Raw genomic sequence first — 20,280 nt, forward strand, 5'->3', positions numbered from 1 at the left:
GATTCAGTGTCTAGGGTTTACTGAGAGTGGTGCAACAAAGAAAAAACATCCAGTCAGCGGCAGTCCTGTGGGTGAAAACAGCTTGTTGATGAGAGAGGAAAAAGGAAGATGGCAAGAATCGTGCAAGCTAACAGGCTGGCCACAACAAATAATGACGCAGAACAGTGGTGTGAAGAACGTAATCTCGGAACGCAAAACTTGTCGATCCTTGTCACGGATGGGCTATTGCACCACACCGGGTTCCAGTGGGCACACAATCACCAACACTGGACAATTGAGTGGAAAAACATTGTCTGCTCCAACAATTCCTGGTTCCTGTTGTGTCATGCTGATGTCAGAGTCAGGATTTGGTGTAAGCAGCATGAGTCCATGGACCCATCCTAACTGGTGTCAATGGTACAGGCTGGTGGCGGTGGTGTACTGTTGTGAGGAATGTTTTTCTGGCACATGTTCGGTCCCTTGATACCAATTGAGCAACAAACGTTTCTGACACCTTGTAGAATCCACTTCCCAAAGAATTCAGGCTGTTCTGGAGGCAACGTGGGGTCAGACCCGGTACGAGATGGGTGTACCTAATAAACTGGTGAGTGTAACATTGCTAGTGGAGTGTAACTGTACACGGTAATGGAGTGAACTATTGTAGTGAACTATTATGGCTGCCAGAGGTGGCCACCATTAAGCACAAATATGAAAATCATCCAGTTTAAGGAATTCAATGCACCTTTATACTGTGGGATGAGGCCCCTAAACTGTAACATTAGTGGTGAGAAATGTTCTATATTATGTATTTTTTTTTATAAATGTATCTACAAACATTATGAAATGTATCTTATTAAATATCAAATGAACAGATCCATATAATCCAAAAACAATCAAACAAATTCCAGGATGCTTATTTACAGAAGTCATAATGTGAAATGTTATTTTGTCACGTTACTATACACAATCCACCTTGAATCCACCTTGGAGAAGACTCAAATTAAACCTCAGTTTCATCAAATTCCAAATATGACTTCGTAATTGTGGTTCATCCTTTTCCTCTTAGTGATAATGTAGTACTGTAGGAGTCTGTGAGATGATTTAACTGGGGATGACACCTGTAGCAAACAGGATGATGAGGATGAGGATGATCAGCACTATCACTCCAATGATGATCATCATCTTGGCGTTCTTCCACCAGTACTTCCGAGCTACCCGTGTGGATGTCCTCTGAAAGGAGTCTGCCTGGAAATGGGAGGAAATTATGGAAGGTGAAGTCGAATATAATTGTGTTTCAAGCAAGCTAAAGCAGAAACAGACAGGAAACCAAATGCAGCTTGGCTGGTTAAAGCTGTTCTCTAGACTACAGGAACCCCACTTCCTTATCACCTTGCCAGGATAAAAAATTGAAAAACACAATTGTATTTTTTTATAATACTTACGGTTGCTTGTAGGTCATGTGTCTTGTCAACCAAGTCATCTAATCTCTCTCCCCTCTCCAGCACTTTGTCAATGTTGTCTTTGAGTATAACTTTGACTTCGTTGACTTGGCCCTGCACAGAGTCCAGCTTAGAGGAGGCTGGCTGTTGAGAACTGTAGTCAGCCTACAGAAAGGAAGAGGAAGGGGAGAGAATCTTCTCTGAATAACATCAACATATTAGGTATGGCATACTGTGTATACATTCTGTCTTCAGAATAACATGACACATATCATTACGGTATGATAAAAAAAAATATGACCCATTTCACCACAGATCATCACACAGACAGGAGGGAATGGAAAACCTGTATTTGTTCACAGTGTGGAAATTTGCATCTGACTTAGCAATGATAACAGTAGCAATGTTAAGAGGACTCATCAATATCAATTAACTTAAACAAAATGTGTGAAATATAGGAGCCAATACATGATGGGGCAGAATGCAATTCCATGACATTCCAGGACATATCATATGAACATACTGTATCTGAAAGCAGGCCAAGCAAATGTTGCTTTATCGCTCAACCTCAGCCATTCCTTTATTGACACTCTCCTGACAAGAAAGTCCTCCTCACAGCTAGGTCACCGATTTGTTTAGTCCAAAAGGTTATTGCAATGTTAAGAGATCACTGGACTCAGACATTTACTTACACATGCAAGTCACATGTAAATAATTGTATTCACAGTCTGTTGTTCCTAGTCTCTAACTACTATTGCTCTGCTCCCCATAGTGCTAACATTTCAGATCATTAGTGTGACCTCAAGGCATATTACTACTTTAACTACTATTGCTCTGCTCCCCATAGTGCTAACATTTCAGATCATTAGTGTGACCTCAAGGCATATTACTGCCTCACAACCGCCACTTGACAAATGTAAAAATACTTACCATGTCAGAATAGTATTACAAAATTAATATATATCCACAACCACTTCAGAGGGTAAATATTTCACAAAGACATATTATCCAGACTGACTACAAGCTCAGTAAATAAAGTAGAGACCGGTAAAGTCTGCTTCAAGCAGCTGTAGGTTGAGACACAGGTTCCACACAGCGCCGCCCCTCCCTGTAGTTACACATTAACTACTGCTGCTGCACTGTAGCTCTACCATTGACACAGCATTAGTCACTCTTCCCTTTACATAGAACTAGGATTAGTAGAAAATACATTGCTCTTAAACCCACCCCATGAAGATCTTCATAACGTTATATATTTCTATAGCACACCCCAATATTGCATGTAGAGCAGCTCAGATAGAAACAGGAAATCTGACTGAGAGATAAAGTGATGATAAGAATTGATGTAATGTTGTTCTGATTAGGAATTCTCATTCTACTAATTCTAATTATATGTGTCTTTAGGACATACCATCAGCTGTCCAAGCACCTGATGCAGGTCAGAGCTGAATTCATATGGCTGGGCAAAGGCCGCTTTCTTTATCAGGGGGCTGTTAGCAAAGAAACTGCAGATCTGGAAGGCAATAAAAAGTGAAGTCGCTTGCTACATAAGCTAAACCTGATTTCCATGGCTGGTCATGTTGTTCAGAGCTTTCTGTTCAAAACACGAGGCTAGTACCAGGAAGAGCAGAGCATACACTTTATTTATGGAAATAAGCTCCGCTCTTGTTATTTTAAAGACACAGATTGAATCTAATTATTTTGACATGCTTAAGTGTTACTGTTTAGGTATCACAGGATTGTTTAGAATTGATTGTATAACTTAATAACTTCTGTAAAGAAGGTATACCTTGAAGAAAATAAACAATTTCACATGAAATGTTCCCCTTTCTTTGGCCATTAAACAGTACCAGTACCCCATGTCTTGTGGTGGAATCTGTCATTGTAACTCGTTATGTAAGCCAGTACAGTATAAGATTGTACATGTAAATTGACCTGGTTAAGGAATTCATGGGCCCTCCTGGACTCATAGCTGAGCTCTGTGACACAGACATAGGACATTCCATCCTCTGACAGGATGTGGTATCTGAACCTGATTGTTAAAACAAACACATTATGGCCAGCACATGGAATCACACTTGCAATTATGTAGTGTAGTAATAGTTATCTCACCCATCCAATGGTATGGTCCTTCGATACAGAGCTCCAAACGGAAAAGGTCTCAGAAAACTCAATGCTGCCTCCTACAACAATGCATCTACAGTTGTGTTAGGAATAACCCCCCCCCCCCTCCCCTCTCTCGCTCTCTTACACACACACACATACTGACACACACTGACACACACACACACACACACGCTGACACACACACTGACACACACACACTAGCCTACCTGAAACCTTCCACCTCTGAGAGCAAGATCAGCAAGGATGATGTTGCTTCTTGCTACACAGCAGTACACTATTGGCATGGTCTTTGATTGGTTACAAAAAGTCAAAAGACTAATCTGTGCTGCAGTGTTCTTCTTGTAGGTAAATCTGTCATTTGTCGAGAGGAATTATTGCTTGGTTACTCACCAATGAATTGATGAGATGATAAAGTTGATATGCTAAACTCATAATTTTGCATACGTCATATTTCACTTTGTTGCTACGGTTATCTTTGTCCATCTGATGACCCTACCTTGTAGCCTGTGTGCTTGTCACTGTTACGTTGTAACAATTTATTGAATAACATCTATAGGCCTATGTTGGATTCAAAAACCTATTTTTAAAATATAGCTAGTTTAAAACAGAAATGGTAACCTACAGTTAGCTAGCAAAATGGCTAGACCGTTCCGTTTCCAGGGGTCGTTAGAATGTCTCGAGACATTTTACTCAAGATTCGAAGACACAATCTTCATCAAGTTGATCAACAGCTGGATGCATGCACATCATATAATGGCCAGTAGTCGGGGCTATGCAGTGAACTTGAAACGGTCGCCTACTGTAGATGTTTGAATGTAATAATCATTAATCGATAGTATGTTTGGCAACTGTTTCCGTTCTAACCTCAAATTCAACTCAAGCTTTTGATTGTAGCACTTGTTTAACCGACCAACTGAAGATGAATCCCAGCGGCAATAGGTCCAGTGTGAAAACACCTCAACATTACTGAACTATTTGTGCACTATAAACTGTTATGAAGAGGGGTTTGATTATTTACATTTACATTTACATTATTATGCTGTGAGGAGAGGTCACCTCCAAGGCTGTAGTGGATCTCGTGGAGATGGTCAGGAACACCGTTAAGGAGGTACAGTTACTCACAGAGCAGATGTAGCCTCAGCCAGGGTACCAGACTGTTTATGCATTTAGCAATGGTACATACATTTACATTACATCGTTGCAAGACAACATCGGTTCACAATTTAATTTGAAAATACAGTAAATTGGTTTCTGCTGATAGCCTACATCATGAGGTGAATGCGTAAGTGAAAATGACAGTAATGTAAGGCTGCTCTGTCTTCCAGGGTTGGACAATAAGACGTGTAACGTTAACTGTTTCCTCTGAGGTTTGACTATTAAAGGAAACTGTTTCACTGTCTGTCTCTATTTGACCACTGTCTCCATATACTACATGGTTTGATTTAGAACATGGTTTGACCTATACTACATGGTTTGACCGAAAAGGCGTGTACTGTCTCTCTCCAGGGTTCGACTACAAGACGTGTAACTGTTAACTACCACATACAAGGTTTGACTATAAGACATGTAACTGTCTGCCTCTATTTGACTACTGTCTCCAACACTGACGTGTAAATGCATCCTATTATAAGGTGTGTTCTGTCTGTCTCTCCAGGGTTTGAGTATAAGATGTGTAACGTACTGTTTCTTACTATGAGACGTGCACTGTCTCCTACAGGGTAGGAGTGGGCGGTATACCAGTATGAATGTGAATACCGGTATGACGCTGTGCCATGATATGGATTTTGCCATATCGTGCATATCATGATAAATTAATGTATGAAATAAGGCGTTTTTGTTTCGTTCAAAATGTATGTCGAGTGATACAGCCTAGTGGGCTAGTTCAAATTGTTTATTTTACTAGAAACATAGCCTTTTTTAGCAAAGAAAAAACTAGAAGCATGGACGTTACACGCGATCTGCCTGCCAATCAAAGTCAACAAACAAGCATGCGCAACTGCAGAGTAAGCTAACATTTAGTGAAGTAAACTCCTTTCGTTAGCAAAGGTGTCAGAAAATGTTATTTGCTCTGATTCATGTGCAGTGTTAATGAGTCTCCAGTCATTTAGCTCACGTAGCAGACAAGACCTGCTTTATGAGGTGCTACAAACCAATTGCAGGATTAAACAGATGGGTATTCAGATAAGATTTACTTGGGTTCCAGCTCATGTCGGGGTGGAGGGGAACGAGGCAGTAGATGAACAGGCTAAACAAGCACTTAGTAGTGGGGATGTTGATGTTGAAGTTTCAATGAGCAAGGCAAAAAGACTGAAATATACAGTGATGGTGCAGAGATGGCAGGAGCAGTGTAATGGAAATAATAAGGGAAGGCATTTATTTCAAGTACAGAGGAAAGTCGGGGAGGGGAGAATGGCAGGAAGGGACAGAAGAGAGGAGGCTATTTTTACAAGATTAAGGGTGGGACACAGCCAGTTGAATAAGACATTAAACGTGATAGGAAAGCATCCATCAGGAAAGTGTGATTATTGTCAGGAAACAGAGACTGTGGAGCATGTATTGCTACAGTGTGGGCAGTATCAGAGGGAAAGAGAGAGGATGAGATTTAGTATGAGGGAGAAGGGGATACAGGAAATTAGTTTAAAGAGTATATTGAGTAGAACGTCATTAGATATAGTCTCAAATATTTTGTTATCTTTTTTAAGAGAAACGGGGTTGGCAGGTAAGATTTAGTTTATCCCTGTCGCTGGCCCACACTCCAGTACGGTAGGTGGCGGTAATGCACCATAACGTTGGATGCCAACTGCCGATAAACCCCACTGAAGAAGAAGAAGAAGAAGAATGTGTCAGAAAATCAAGCATTGAGGATGACTGAAGAGTGAGGAAAATAACGCTATTGAGGTTGATTTGCAGGACGACGAAGAATTGGTTCGAAAAAAGGGGGCATCCTCTGTCGTTTGGAACTGACAAGAAGAGCAAGAAGTGGAATGAGATAACGAGTGCAATTACGTATCACATAGCGAAAGACATGGAACTAATTCAAACTGTGGAGAAAGACGGTTTCAGAAAGTTGATTCGAACTCTAGATACAAGATCCGGAGCCGTAAATACTTCAGCAAAACATGTCTGCCAGAACTCTACACAGAATGTCGGGACAGATTTGCCAACGAAATCCGTAACGCTGCATTCTTCTCTACCACTGCCGACGTCAAGCGGGACCACAGAGCCATACATTATCCTTACGATTCATTACATTGACGACAACTGGAAGCTGCAAAGGAAATGCCTTCAGGCCTCTTATTTCCCAGGCGACCACACCGGAGAAATAATTGCAGCTGGGCTGAGGGAGGCACTTTCATCCAGGGGTTGAAAGAGTCGCGTCAAGTATGTATGACTACCGACAAAGCATTGGAGCTGAACAAATGGACAATAATAGGGTGTTTCAGACACAGGCTACACATTGCTATTGGTAAGTTTCAACGTCCAAAACACAGAAAAATAACGTCACTTAAAAACAACAACATAAAATGCAGAGTAACTATTGTATTCCTTATCTCCTCTGTTTAAAGTTAGAGCTGACTACACTGCCTGGTCCTAATACGTTAAGCCGGATATATACAGCTATGCAAATCTAGAATATCTGTAATTTGTAAATGTGTGCAATATCCAAACATTACATGGATTACATTGCTTTTATTTATAATTGATACATTAGCCAATGGTTTCAATATATTCATCTAACCTCTCTCTTTCAATAATAAATAGCCTACTCAATAAATGATCCCGTTTTCTAAAGCAACATAGCTCTCTTAATCACAACAGTTGTAAATCTATAGATGGATTTCATTTGTAATCATGTCCAGTGTCCATGCTGTAAATTGTTGTAATTACAGCAGATGCTATGTTATTTCTATTGAATAATTGTGATTCATATGTAGTTATTTTTCACCTTTTTATTTTGCAGAGAGGAGTGTCCAAAACGAACCTCGGGTTTCCCGGGCCACAGGAGTGTGCAAGAAAGTGGTCAGCACATTTTCCTATAGTTGGAAGAAGCAGAAGGCCCTGACAAGTGCACAGGATAAACTGAGCCTGCCCCTCCACAAGCACATCACGGAATCCCCAACAAGGTGGGGATCTCGACTGCAGATGATGGAAAGTCCTGGAGCAGGAAAAGACCATCACACAAGTCCTGGCAGCAGACAAAAAAACACAGCACCTTGCACCCTCCTGGGAAGACATTGAGGTCTTTGAATCTATCAAGGCAGCACTTAAGCCCCTCCAGGATTTCACAGATGCCCTGTCAGGAGAGACATATGTGAGTGTGTCCTATCTGAAGCCGTTTGTTCAACATGGAGGTTCTGAATTCAAATGAGGGCGAAGCCAAACTGACCGGAGAGATTAAGATGAGGGTCCTCAATTACCTGAATGACAAATACACCGACCCTGAAACAGATGAGCTGCTCACCATGGCTACCTTTCTGGACCCAAGGTTCAAGACCACCTACATGACCACTGAAAAGCTGGTGGAGGTGAAGGTGAGAGCTGCCTCCGAGACAGACGCCCTCCTGGTAGGGAACACAGCCGTGGGAGACTTCTCTTTTGAAGAGGACCAGAGTGAGAGAGAGGAAGATGCTGCCACTGTGCCACAATCAGCAAAGAAGTCCGAGAAGAGCCTTGGGAGCTTCTTTAAGAAAACTAGTAGTGCACCTGCCTTAAGAACCCAGAGACAGGTCATCGAGCAAGAGCTGGACAGCTACACTCTGATGATGGCAGCAGATAGTGAGGCTGATCCTTTGGAGTGGTGGCAAGTTCACGCATCCAACTTCCCACAATTGAGTTGTCTGACAAAGAAATAATTATGCATCTCTGCCACAAGTTTGCCTTCTGAGAGAGCATTTAGCAATGGGGGCAATGTGATCACATGCCACAGGGCAACTTTGAAGCCAGAAAGTGTCAATAGGCTGGTGTTCCTGGCACAGAACTTGTGAAGAGGGAGGCAGTGACTTGTTACATGCTGAACTGAGAAACATACAGACTGTCTGGTTAATGCTTGAAGTTAATTTGAAAAGGTTTACAAGTTGAATTCATAATGACCGGTGTTATGCTGTAAAAAGACTGCACTTATATTTGGCAGGAAAAAGTTTACATCCTGAGTACTAAATATTTTTTTAATTAAATGTTATTGCATATTTATTTAACTCATACCTTTATGTTTCATGTTTGCACAGGTTTACCACAGAAGTAAAACAAATACTACTACTACTTTTACAAATGTGCAATGCACCCTTTCTGTTTCTATAGGGTTAAAAACAATATTTAGTAATTTATTAACTTTGAAGGGCTCATAAAATGTTAAAACATTTTTTACAGTATATCGTGATATTATATCGTTATCGTCTGGACAGTGGAAAATATCGTGATATGAATTTTTGTTCATATCGCCCACCCCTACTACAGGGTTTGACTATAAGATGTACACTCTTAGAAAAAAGGGTTCCAGAAAAGGGTTCTACATGGAACCCAAAAAGGTTTCTCCAAAGGGTTCTCCTATGGGGACAGCCAAATAACCCTTTTAGGTTCTAGATATAACCTTTTTTTCTCCAGGGTTTGACTATAAGACGTGTAACTGGGTCATTCCACTCATTAGGTGCCTTTTGAGTAGTGTAACTTGGAGAAAAAATGTTTTTATATTCTGTCATATAGAGCACTGTTCAACTTAATAAAAAACTAGTTTTCCCCAGAGGTTAAATAAAAAAGACTATAGTGCCAAATAAAGTAACAGGGTTGACGACAAAACAGAGCCCCACCTGTTTTGAGCCCCACCTGTTTAGCTAAAAATATATATATATATTTTTCATGTTATTTGGGCATTAATACCTGTCACATTAGTTTGCAAACAATGAAAAAATAAATAATAATTGAGTTAATAAAGCCGCATACAAACATGGTCTCTTTTTTGCTCTCTTGAGTAGGGCAGCTCCAAAATACAGGTGTTTCAGCCTAGCTCAGTGCTTTCTGTGGTGGTGGGGCAGCCAGTGGAAAATATGGAGTGACGGGGTTGGCAATGTTCTCGAGTTGGACAGTAATTGGCTCAGTGTTCTGTCACTCATGGGGACACATTACGTCACTGCAAAATCTACGGGGAGAGCTCGAAAATTGAAGTCCCTTGGGTGCTGCCATAGAGTTACATTAGAAGTGCCCATCCAAGAAGGCTCAAGGTCATTCGCCACAGATCAAATTAAGTCATGTTCCGGACGACTGTGTGATCACACTCTCCGTAGCCGATGTGAGCAAGACCTTTAAACAGGTCAACATTTGCTCTGACATGCACTGTCAACTGTGGGACCTTATATAGACAGGTTAGTGCCTTTCCAAATCATGTCCAATCAATTGAATTTACCACAGGTGGAGTCCAATTAAGTTGTAGAAACATCTCAAGGATGATCAATGGAAACAGGATGCAGCTGAGCTCAATTTAGAGTCTCATAGCAAAGGGTCTGAATACTTATGTCAATAAGGTATTTCTGTTTTAAATTTTTAATACATTTGCAAACGTTTCTAAAAACCAGTTTTCGCTTTGTCATTATTGGGTATTGTGTGGATAAAAAAGAAAATCAATTTTAGAATAAGGCTGTAACGTAACAAAATGTGTAGAAGGTGAAGGGGTCTGAATACTTTCCAAATGCACAGTATGTCCCTATCCTGTGAACATTCCAACGTTTGTTTGAGGTGTCTAGGTCACATGGTCAAGGAGCTATTGAATTTTAAGTGATTTCATATAAATATATACAAAAAAAAAGTTGGAATCATTTTATTAAAAAAACACAGACTGCGCAACATAACTCTCTATGAGTTGAAATGAGGTTGCTAAGTCATGTGGTTGAAGAGCAATTGAAATTATATACTTTCAAATATTTCTATAAAATCGTGTAAGTGGTTTTTGGGAAAACCAAAGGCTGTGCAATGTGTGTCCTCCCATTTGAACAATACAAAGTTGGTTTGAGGTGCCTAGGTCATGTGATCAAGGAGCTATTGAAGTTCTAAGTCACACATTTAACTAATAAATGAAGAAAAAAATCTTCAACAAACCAAAGTCTGTGTGATGTATGCGTCAACCCTGTCAACATTGGTTTGAGGTGTCTAGGTCATATGGTCAAGGAGCTATTGAATTTTAAGTGACTTTGTATAAATATAGATACAGTGAGGGAAAAAAGTATTTGATCCCCTGCTGATTTTGTACCTTTGCCCACTGACAAAGAAATGATCAGTCTATAATTTTAATGGTAGGTTTATTTGAACAGTGAGAGACAGAATAACAACAAAAAAATATGTCAAAAATGTTATAAATTGATTTACATTTTAATGAGGGAAATAAGGATTTGACCCCCTCTCAATCAGAAAGATTCCTGGCTCCCAGGTGTCTTTTATACAGGTAACGAGCTGAGATTAGGAGCACACTCTTAAAGGGAGTGCTCCTAATCTCAGCTTGTTACCTGTATAAAAGACACCTGTTCACAGAAGCAATCAATCAATCAGATTCCAAACTCTCCACCATGGCCAAGACCAAAGAGCTCTCCAAGGATGTCAGGGACAAGATTGTAGACCTACACAAGGCTGGAATGGGCTACAAGACCATCGCCAAGCAGCTTGGTGAGAAGGTGACAACAGTTGGTGCGATTATTCGCAAATGGAAGAAACACAAAATAACTGTCAATCTCCCTCGGCCTGGGGGTCCATGCAAGATCTCACCTCGTGGAGTTGCAATGATCATGAGAACAGTGAGGAAACAGCCCAGAACTACACAGGAGGATCTTGTCAATGATCTCAAGGCAGCTGGGACCATAGTCACCAGAAAACAATTGGTAACACACTACGCCGTGAAGGACTGAAATCCTGCAGCGCCCGCAAGGTCCCCCTGCTCAAGAAAGCACATATACAGGGCCGTCTGAAGTTTGCCAATGAACATCTGAATGATTCAGAGGAGAACTGGGTGAAAGTGTTGTGGTCAGATGAGACCAAAATCGAGCTCTTTGGCATCAACTCAACTCGCCGTGTTTGGAGGAGGAGGAATGCTGCCTATGACCCCAAGAACACCATCCCCACCATCAAACATGGAGGTGGAAACATTATGCTTTGGGGGTGTTTTTCTGCTAAGGGGACAGGACAACTTCACTGTATCAAAGGGACGATGGACGTGGCCATGTACCGTCAAATCTTGGGTGAGAACCTCCTTCCCTCAGCCAGGGCATTGAAAATGGGTCGTGGATGGGTATTCCAGCATGACAATGACCCAAAACACACGGCCAAGGCAACAAAGGAGTGGCTCAAGAAGAAGTACATTAAGGTCCTGGAGTGGCCTAGCCAGTCTCCAGACCTTAATCCCATTGAAAATCTGTGGAGGGAGCTGAAGGTTCGAGTTGCCAAACGTCAGGCTCGAAACCTTAATGACTTGGAGAAGATCTGCAAAGAGGAGTGGGACAAAATCCCTCCTGAGATGTGTGCAAACCTGGTGGCCAGATACAAGAAACGTCTGACCTCTGTGATTGCCAACAAGGGTTTTGCCACCAAGTACTAAGTCATGTTTTGCAGAGGGGTCAAATACTTATTTCCCTCATTAAAATGCAAATCAATTTATAACATTTTTGACATGTGTTTTTCGGGATTGTTTTGTTGTTATTCTGTCTCTCACTGTTCAAATAAACCTACCATTACAATTATAGACTGATCATTTCTTTTTCAGTGGGCAAACGTACAAAATCAGCAGGGGATCAAATACTTTTTTCCCTCACTGTATAAAAAAAGTGCAATCATTTTATGAAAAACAAAAGGCTGTGCAACATAACTCTGCAAAAGTATTCATCCCCCTTGGCGTTTTTCCTATTTTGTTGCATTACAACCTGTAATTTAAATAGATTTTTATTTGGATTTCATGTAATGGACATACACAAAATAGTCAAAATTGGTGAAGTGGATTGAAAAAAATTACTTGTTTCAAAATATTAGAAAAAATAAATAACGGAAAAGTGGTGCGTGCATATGTATTCACCCCCTTTGCTATGAAGCCCCTAAATAAGATCTGGTGCAACCAATTACCTTCAGAAGTCACATAATTAGTTAGATTGCACACAGGTGGACTTTTAAGTGTCACATGATCTGTCACATGATCTCAGTATATATACACCTGTTCTGAAAGGCCCCAGAGTCTGCAACACCACTAAGCAAGGGGCACCGCCAAGCAAGCAGCACCATGAAGACCAAAGAGCTCTCCAAACAGGTCAGGGACAAAGTTGTAGAGAAGTACAGATCAGGGATGGGTTATAAAAACATATCAGAAACTTTGAACATCCCACGGAGCACCATTAAATCCATTATTAAAAAATGGAAAGAATATGGCACCACAACAAACCTGCCAAGAGAGGGCCGCCCACCAAAACTCACGGACCAGGCAAGGAGGGCATTAATCAGAGAGGCAACAAAGACACCAAAGATAACCCTGAAGGAGCTGCAAAATTCCACAGTGGAGATTGAAGTATCTGTCCATAGGACCACTTTAATCCGTACACTCCACAGAGCTGGGCTTTACGGAAGAGTGGCCAGAAAAAAGCCATTGCTTAAAGAAAATAATAAGCAAACACGTTTAGTGTTCGCCAAAGGGCATGTGGGAGACTCCCCAAACATATGGAAGAAGGTACTCTGGTCAGATGAGACTAAAATTTAGCTTTTTGGCCATCAAGGAAAACGCTATGTCTGGCGCAAACCCAACACCTCTCATCACCCCGAGAACACCATCCCCACAGTGAAGCATGGTGGTGGCAGCATCATGCTGTGGGGATGTTTTTCATCGGCAGGGACTGGGAAACTGGTCAGAATTGAAGGATGGCGCTAAATACAGGGAAATTCAGTTTCAGTCTTCCAGAGATTTGAGACTGGGACGGAGGTTCACCTTCCAGCAGGACAATGACCCTAAGCATACTGCTAAAGCAACACTTGAGTGGTTTAAGGGGAAACATTTAAATGTCTTGGAATGGCCTAGTCAATGCCCAGACCTCAATCCAATTGAGAATCTGTGGTATGACTTAAAGATTGCTGTACACCAGCGGAACCCATCCAACTTGAAGGAGCTGGAGCAGTTTTGCCTTGAAAAGTGGTCAAAAATCCCAGTGGCTAGATGTGCCAAGCTTATAGAGACATAAGCCAAGAAACTTGCAGCTGTAATTGCTGCAAAAGGTGGCTCTACAAAGTGAATAGTTATGCACGCTCAAGTTTTCTGTTCACACCAAAAAATATTTTGCATCTTCTAAGTGGTAGGCATGTTGTGTAAATCAAATGATACAAACCCCCCATACATCCATTTTAATTCCAGGTTGTAAGGCAACAAAATAGGAAAAATACCAAGGGGGGTGAATACTTTCGCAAGCCACTGTAAGGAACAAATGAGAGTTGAAATTAGGTTGCTAAGTCATGTGGTCATGCACTTTGTTGATGGTCCCTAAATAGTTGCATTGACGGTGTGCCAGGCTGCTTATACCGTTGCCCTGTGATTATGAAACTCGGGTCGGAATCGGGAAAATAAGTCCTGTGTAATGTTTTACACCTGCACCTTTTTTCTTTCATAGAGAGCCTAACCTGAGGTATGTAGCTCAAATCGTTTGTGAGCTATTGAAGTTTGAAGGTCCGAATGTATGTCAAATATCGAAACTCAAACCAACTTTACCAAGGTGTTCCCAGGTGGGTTTTCAGGCATAGTAACTGGAGTAACATTGCATCATCACACTCACGGCTGCCCATCACAGCTGCTCGTATGCAATGGTGAGGGTGGAGAGGACGTGATTGGAAAGAGAGGTGGGGGGCTAGAATGGATAGCTGGGCCAAAATGTATTTTTACTACTCCCAGAGTACAGGCTGCTGACTGGGAGTACAGGGACATACTAGTTTACTGTAAAGGAGACTATTGTAAAGTAACTGTAGCTTGTTAACCTAACTTTCCTCCAATGAGAATGAGAGGTGTGCGTTGACAGAACACAGTCTCCTCTGTTCCCCCCAAATCAAACAGTTGAAGTGACTCCAAGGAGGGATGCTGACATCCTTATGAGAGGGTGATGAAGTTTACCTGGTTGGCTTCCACAAACAGACAGACAGACAAACTGACAGAGAGGCAAGAAGACAGACATACAGACAGACAAGCCGACAGACAGACTCTACAGATAGACTGGCAAAAAGACAGACAAACAGGAAAGAGGATAGACAGACACTACAGGACGACAGACAGACAGGTGGAAACATCACTCTGATTAGCTCGGGGTGGGAGGTTAACTTCGAGTAAGTCACGATTTACAGTAAGACTAAACTGTAATGGGAAACATTGTTTTGTTTGGTTATTGTGCACTATGCGTTCTAGTCAGTGATGGCAGAGTGGACTGTGGTGTTGTCTGAAGGAGGGTAGTGTAGTTTGCTCTAGTCTAGTATAGTTTACTCTCTAGGGTAGTGTAGTTTTACTCTCTCCTCTTTGTTCCAAAGAAATGTAGTCAGATTTAGCATCTCCTGGCTTCCACGCATAGCCTACAAGCCACTGATGCAGACCTTTGGAACATCTACATTTAAAAAAGTCTAATAAATCCATGTAATATAGCCTACACCATCACAATAAATCCATTATTTATTTTAGACAGATCTAAAGAAACATTATATGAAGAAAACGTAGTCTATTTCAGAAGAACACAATAGGATACTCTGAGTTGTCCTTATGCATCTGGCTATGCCATATGGCTGTGGGCTACACTAGTTCATTTAGCAGACAAGACTGGCTTAGAATTCCGTGGCATTATTTTATATAATTTTATAGTATGAAGAATACAATTGAACATAGCTGAATAAAATAGGAAGGATATTTTCTCCAAATTATTTGAGGGAGTGCGCACATGCGACTATTCTGTTTTGAGCGGTTAACAAAGAAACATGTCCTCCTATATGCTTAATTTAGAGTTATTTATGTAACTTTAGTTGTGATACAAACGTTAAGCTATATGTTTTGATTATTAACACATTTTAAGGCTGCATGATGCAACTCTAATGATGATTTCAAAAAAGTTGCATGAAAGGCATGAGCTCAGCTATGTTTTTTGCGCAGGCTGTTCCAAAGAAACACTTCATCAGTCTCTCACTCACAATTTGACAAGCACTTGATAATGCCTTGATTTCCCGGCGGCATCCCCTTTTTGTGGCCGTAATGCCCCCTAAAAAAATCCATGCCTTTTGCGGCCAGTGGCCGTTGTTGTCACGTTCGTTGAGTACAGGATTGGACCAAGGTGCAGCGTGGAATGCACACATGTTTATTAACGAAGATAACACATGACAAAACAACAAAAGCAATGTAACGTGAAGCTCACAATGGCTACACACAAACAAGCCAATCAAGAGTCAAGATCCCACAACATAGGTCGACAGCTGCCTCTGATTGGGAACCACACCCGACCAACATAGATCTACAAACATAGAATATACACATAGAAATTCACACCCTGACCAAACCAACTAAAGAAAACCGGGCTCTCAAGGCCAGGGCGTGACAGTACTAACCCCCCCCCCAAAGGTGCGGCCGCACCAACCTGACTCATTAGGGGAGGGTCCGGGTGGGCATTCAGCCTCGGTGGTGGCTCCGGCTCCGGGCGTGACGTCCTCTCCCTTACTGCCTCCCCGTTGCACCCCTGGTCTGGTCTGGACCTCGGCGCGATGCTTCCCCTCTCAGTCCTCCCACGATGCACCAAGCCCTGTCTGGACCCTGGTGTGGGAGGCCCTGACCCTGGAGAGGGGCCGACGTCTGGGCCTGGACCGGCAATCCCCCCGCGATGCACCAAGTCTTGTCTGGACCCTGGTGTGGGAGGCCACGACCCAGGAGAGGGGTTGACGTCTGGTTCTGGACTGGAGCAGCTGACCGGGGATGGACTAGGCACCGGTAGAGCGGACTGCTCTGGCACTGGAGTGGAGCCGCTGACTGGAGCTGAACTGGACCCCGGTGGAGCGGACTGCTCTGTCTCTGGACTGGAGCAGCTGACCAGAGCTGAACTGGGCACCGGTGGAGCGGACTGCTCTGGCACTGGAGTGGAGCAGCTGACCGGAGCTGGACTAGGCACCGGTGGAGCGGACTGCTCTGGCACTGGAGTGGAGCAGCTGACCGGAGCTGGACTAGGCACCGGTGGAGCGGACTACTCTGGCACTGGAGTGGAGCCGCTGACTGGAGCTGAACTGGAACCCGGTGGAGCGGACTGCTCTGGCTCTGGACTGGAGCAGCTGACCAGAGCTGAACTGGGCACCGGTGGAGCGGACTACTCTGGCACTGGAGTGGAGTAGCTGACCGGGCTGGGGACACACACCACTGGTCTGGTGCGAGGAACAGGCATGGGCCGCACCGGGCTGGGAACACGCACCACTGGTTTGGTGCGGGGAGCAGGTACGGGGCGTACCGAACTGGCGACACGCACCACTGGTTTGGTGCGGGGAGCAGGTATGAGGCGTACCGAGCTGGCGACACGCACCACTGGTTTGGTGCGAGGAGCAGGTACGGGCCGTACCGAGCTGGTGACACGCACCACTGATTTGGTGTGGGGAGCAGGTACGGGGCGTACCGAGCTGGCGACACGCACCACTGGCTTGGTGCGAGGAGCAGGTACGGGCCGTACCGAGCTGGCGACACGCACCACTGGTTTGGTGTGGGGAGCAAGTACGTGGCGTACCGGTCTGTGAAGGCGCACTGGCGGCACAGTGCGTAAAGCCGGCGCATAGCCTGGTGCCTTCACGGTCACACGCTCCTCAAAGCGAGTGCGGGGAGTTGGCTCTGCTAAACCTGGCTCCGCCAGCCTCTGCTCTAAGGCCCGAGCTCTCTGCTGCTGGAGGGTTAACTCCTCTCTCAGCTCCTCCTGTTGCCTGGCCAGCTCCTCTCTACGTGCATCCACTAAAACCGGGCTCTCAAGGCCAGGGCGTGACAGTTGTGCCCTTGGGCTGAATATAATAGTTATAAATCCCTCCTCCCTGCTGCGTGCTCCGAAGCACCTCTCACTCACATGGATCTCCCACTCACTTCACGTTACGTTGTTTTGTTGTTTTGTTCGTGTGTTTATCGTTGAAATAAACATGTACGCATTTCATGCTGCGCCTTGGTCTGACCCGTCCTTCAACGAGCGTGACAGTATGCCAGTTAGGCTTTACACCCATTGTAAAGCAGAATAATGTCCTTAATTTTAAGAAGTTATTTGGCCACTTTAGTTGTGATACAAACCTTATCAAATGGGCTAGGCTACATGAGGTGTGCGACTATGATTTGAAAAAGTCGCAAAAAAAAGGAATGCGCTGTTTCTTGCCTTGCTGCACACAAGCTGGGCACCATTCACATTCACAAGTGATAGGCTAATATTGTCACCCATCAGACTATTCTTCATTTAAAATGTGTGAAAAAATTTTAATGAGACTGAAACTTTTTACATCTGGTTTCTCCGATCAAATAGCCTAACCTAAATGGCGCCTAATCAAATAAAGAATGCGTTGACATGTTAACAATCAACATAGCCTATCCTAAAAACAGGACAGGTCAAAGGAAAATGGACAATATGGAATGGACAATCAGGTAACTCACAACTGCTGTCCAGGAGTTTCATCCCATGGGCTCAATTGTCATGATCATCGGTTTCAATTTTTGACGAGCTGATCATAGCGAAAAAGAAAACATTTCTGTATTTCCCGTTGTGTAAACACATTACAAATAGGCTCAGGATAACTCCTCCTGATTAAAATTGAGTAGCTGATATTCAGAGCTTAAATAGCCAAATTGATTAGTCACAGGAATCAGGACTAATAAAGCCAATGCAATGGCCTGTTTTACAACCGGTGGGCCTACCACATGGATGGGCATTCATAAAATTCCATTGGGGGCTGACATGGTAGGCTAGACCCCAGTAAGCAGGGGCCAATGCCGTTTGGACATATTTATTTGGTGCAGGCCTTGATTTCCACTTCCACGAACGTTGGTTTTTGGTCTGGTCCGGACCAAATGTGAACCAATCATAGACGTCTATGTTTGGTTCTGATTTGGTCAGGTCTGGACCAGCCTTGATTTGGCCTAAACATAGACGTCTATAAATGATGTCTTTTCAACTTTAATTCGAAACCGAAAATTAACCTGATTTCAACGTCCGGAAAATATGTCTTTCTACCTTTCATTCAGAATTTAAATTGAACCTAACTTTAACGTCTGGAAAATAGGCTATTTTTTGGTCTCGCCTAGGGCGGCAGAACAGCCTGGACTGGCCCTGCTTCCTAGTAGGACTCTGCAATAATGAGGTGGTGTGTATGTGTGTGCGCATCCATTTAAGCGTGTTTTGGGAGTGGAGCAAGAGTCGACTCCTTCGACTCCAACCACAGGAGTCAGAGTTGACTCCAAAAAACCTGAGAAGACGTTAGCAAGCTTGCATAGCAACCGTTTTTGTTAGTATTTTGTTTTTTGTCAGGTTTTTGTCCTCAGATGGAAGGATGAAAATAGTATACATTTACTTATTAAAATAGCATGCAGTCAGAACGCATCACAGGCATTACAAGCATATGCAATTTGGGTGAAAGTGCAGTGATTGGACAGTGCCTTTACGAAAAAAAAATTCAGTTAGAGTGCAGTATAACTGCAGTATGCTGCAAATACTGCGTCCATTATACCATAGTCGACTGCAGTTACTGCACTTTTACTGCAGTTTCAAAACTGCAATCTTTTTTTGTTAGGGTGAACATTCTATGTGTTGTTCTTGACCCGTGTCACACTGGCTATTTTGACACCGTGATTCTGGAGCTCAGGAGCTGGACCAGCTAGCCCTGGGCTAAGGTTGGTGCTTGCCCACTTTAGAATGTGCAAGTGTGAATGCTCGCTTAGCCCCGGCCTAAAATGTCCTTTAGCGTGAACGTGCCTTTTGTGGTTTAGTCAAGGAACTGGTGTAGAAAAATTGACCTGAAACAGTATCTCAGCCTTCTTTTGACTACAGGGACAGGGCATTTCAGGACATAAACAGAAGTTTGACTGACCAGGTATCAAATCTATTATACTTCACCTCCTTCCTCTCTTGAACGGCCCCAACAGCTGATGGGCATCACCTCAAGGAATCCAGGTCATGTCACTAATGTGACCGACTGGTGACTGACTGGCCAGCAACTGACTAGTTTTGAACCTGGGTCATCTGTGCACCACAAGACTGTGTTAGCTCACCGAGCTAAAGCCTCTGACAATCACATGCTCTACTCCAGAGTCTATGTTCAGTAGATTCCTAACCATCCTTCGTCCTCTCTTATATGTCCTCAGTCTGTTAGCCCTCTGAGCTAAAGCCTCTGACAATCAGCTGCAGTAGTTCAGCTCTGTTCAGTAAATTCCTAACTCCCCCCTCCCCTCTCCTGCCTGTCCCCAGTCTGAAGCCTGCTCCAATGGACGGTGTGGTGAAGACCAACCCGTCTAAACGTCACCGGGACTGGCTGAACAGGGAGCTGGACTGGCTGACTGGCCTTCTGCCCTTCACCCCAGAGGTCAGGGGTCGGCTGGTAAACTGTCCGTCTGTCAGGCCCTGACATAGAGATCTCTAGTTGGGTTGGTCAGGGTGTGAAATCGAATGTATATATTTCTATGTTGGCCGGGTGTGGTTCCCAATCAGAGGCAGCTGTCGGTCGTTGTCTCTGATTGGGGATCATACTTAGGCAGCCATGTTGCCTACCTTAG

The 20,280-nt window shown here is 43.3% G+C and overlaps 1 protein-coding gene and 1 pseudogene across 3 annotated transcripts; one reads left to right on the forward strand and one right to left on the reverse strand.

The window, feature by feature from the left end:
• Positions 1-82: 82 nt before the first annotated feature.
• LOC121582775 (vesicle-associated membrane protein 8) lies at positions 83-4,196 on the reverse strand. Of its 3 annotated transcripts, XM_041898871.1 has the most exons (7): positions 4,042-4,196; positions 3,752-3,896; positions 3,531-3,601; positions 3,354-3,450; positions 2,830-2,931; positions 1,422-1,583; positions 83-1,224 (listed from the first exon to the last, which is right to left on the reverse strand). In XM_041898871.1, exons 2-7 carry the CDS (start codon positions 3,827-3,829, stop codon positions 1,081-1,083), a joined length of 654 nt encoding a protein of 217 aa, XP_041754805.1. In that variant the 5' UTR covers positions 3,830-3,896; positions 4,042-4,196; the 3' UTR covers positions 83-1,080. The 3 variants fall into 3 exon arrangements, with proteins under 3 accessions (XP_041754805.1, XP_041754806.1, XP_041754807.1); XM_041898872.1 differs by lacking the exon at positions 4,042-4,196 and having other exon boundaries at positions 3,752-4,017; XM_041898873.1 differs by lacking the exons at positions 2,830-2,931; positions 3,354-3,450; positions 3,531-3,601; positions 3,752-3,896; positions 4,042-4,196 and adding an exon at positions 2,349-2,491.
• A 15,227-nt stretch (positions 4,197-19,423) lies between these two features.
• Positions 19,424-20,280, forward strand: part of LOC121583545 — a 32,197-nt pseudogene continuing 31,340 nt past the window's right edge.

Source organism: Coregonus clupeaformis, chromosome 15 (genome assembly GCF_020615455.1).
Source record: "Coregonus clupeaformis isolate EN_2021a chromosome 15, ASM2061545v1, whole genome shotgun sequence".
In the NCBI taxonomy this organism is placed as follows: Eukaryota; Metazoa; Chordata; class Actinopteri; order Salmoniformes; family Salmonidae; genus Coregonus; species Coregonus clupeaformis.

Bases quoted from the DNA above. Each gene is read 5' to 3' on its own strand.
- LOC121582775 (XM_041898871.1), bottom strand. From the start codon at position 3,829: ATGCCAATAGTGTACTGCTGTGTAGCAAGAAGCAACATCATCCTTGCT. The intron at 3,602-3,751 runs GTAGGCTAGTGT...GCATTGTTGTAG, and splicing joins TCAGAGGTGGAAGGTTTCAG to GAGGCAGCATTGAGTTTTCT. The intron at 2,932-3,353 runs GTCAATTTACAT...ATTGCCTTCCAG, and splicing joins CCCATGAATTCCTTAACCAG to ATCTGCAGTTTCTTTGCTAA.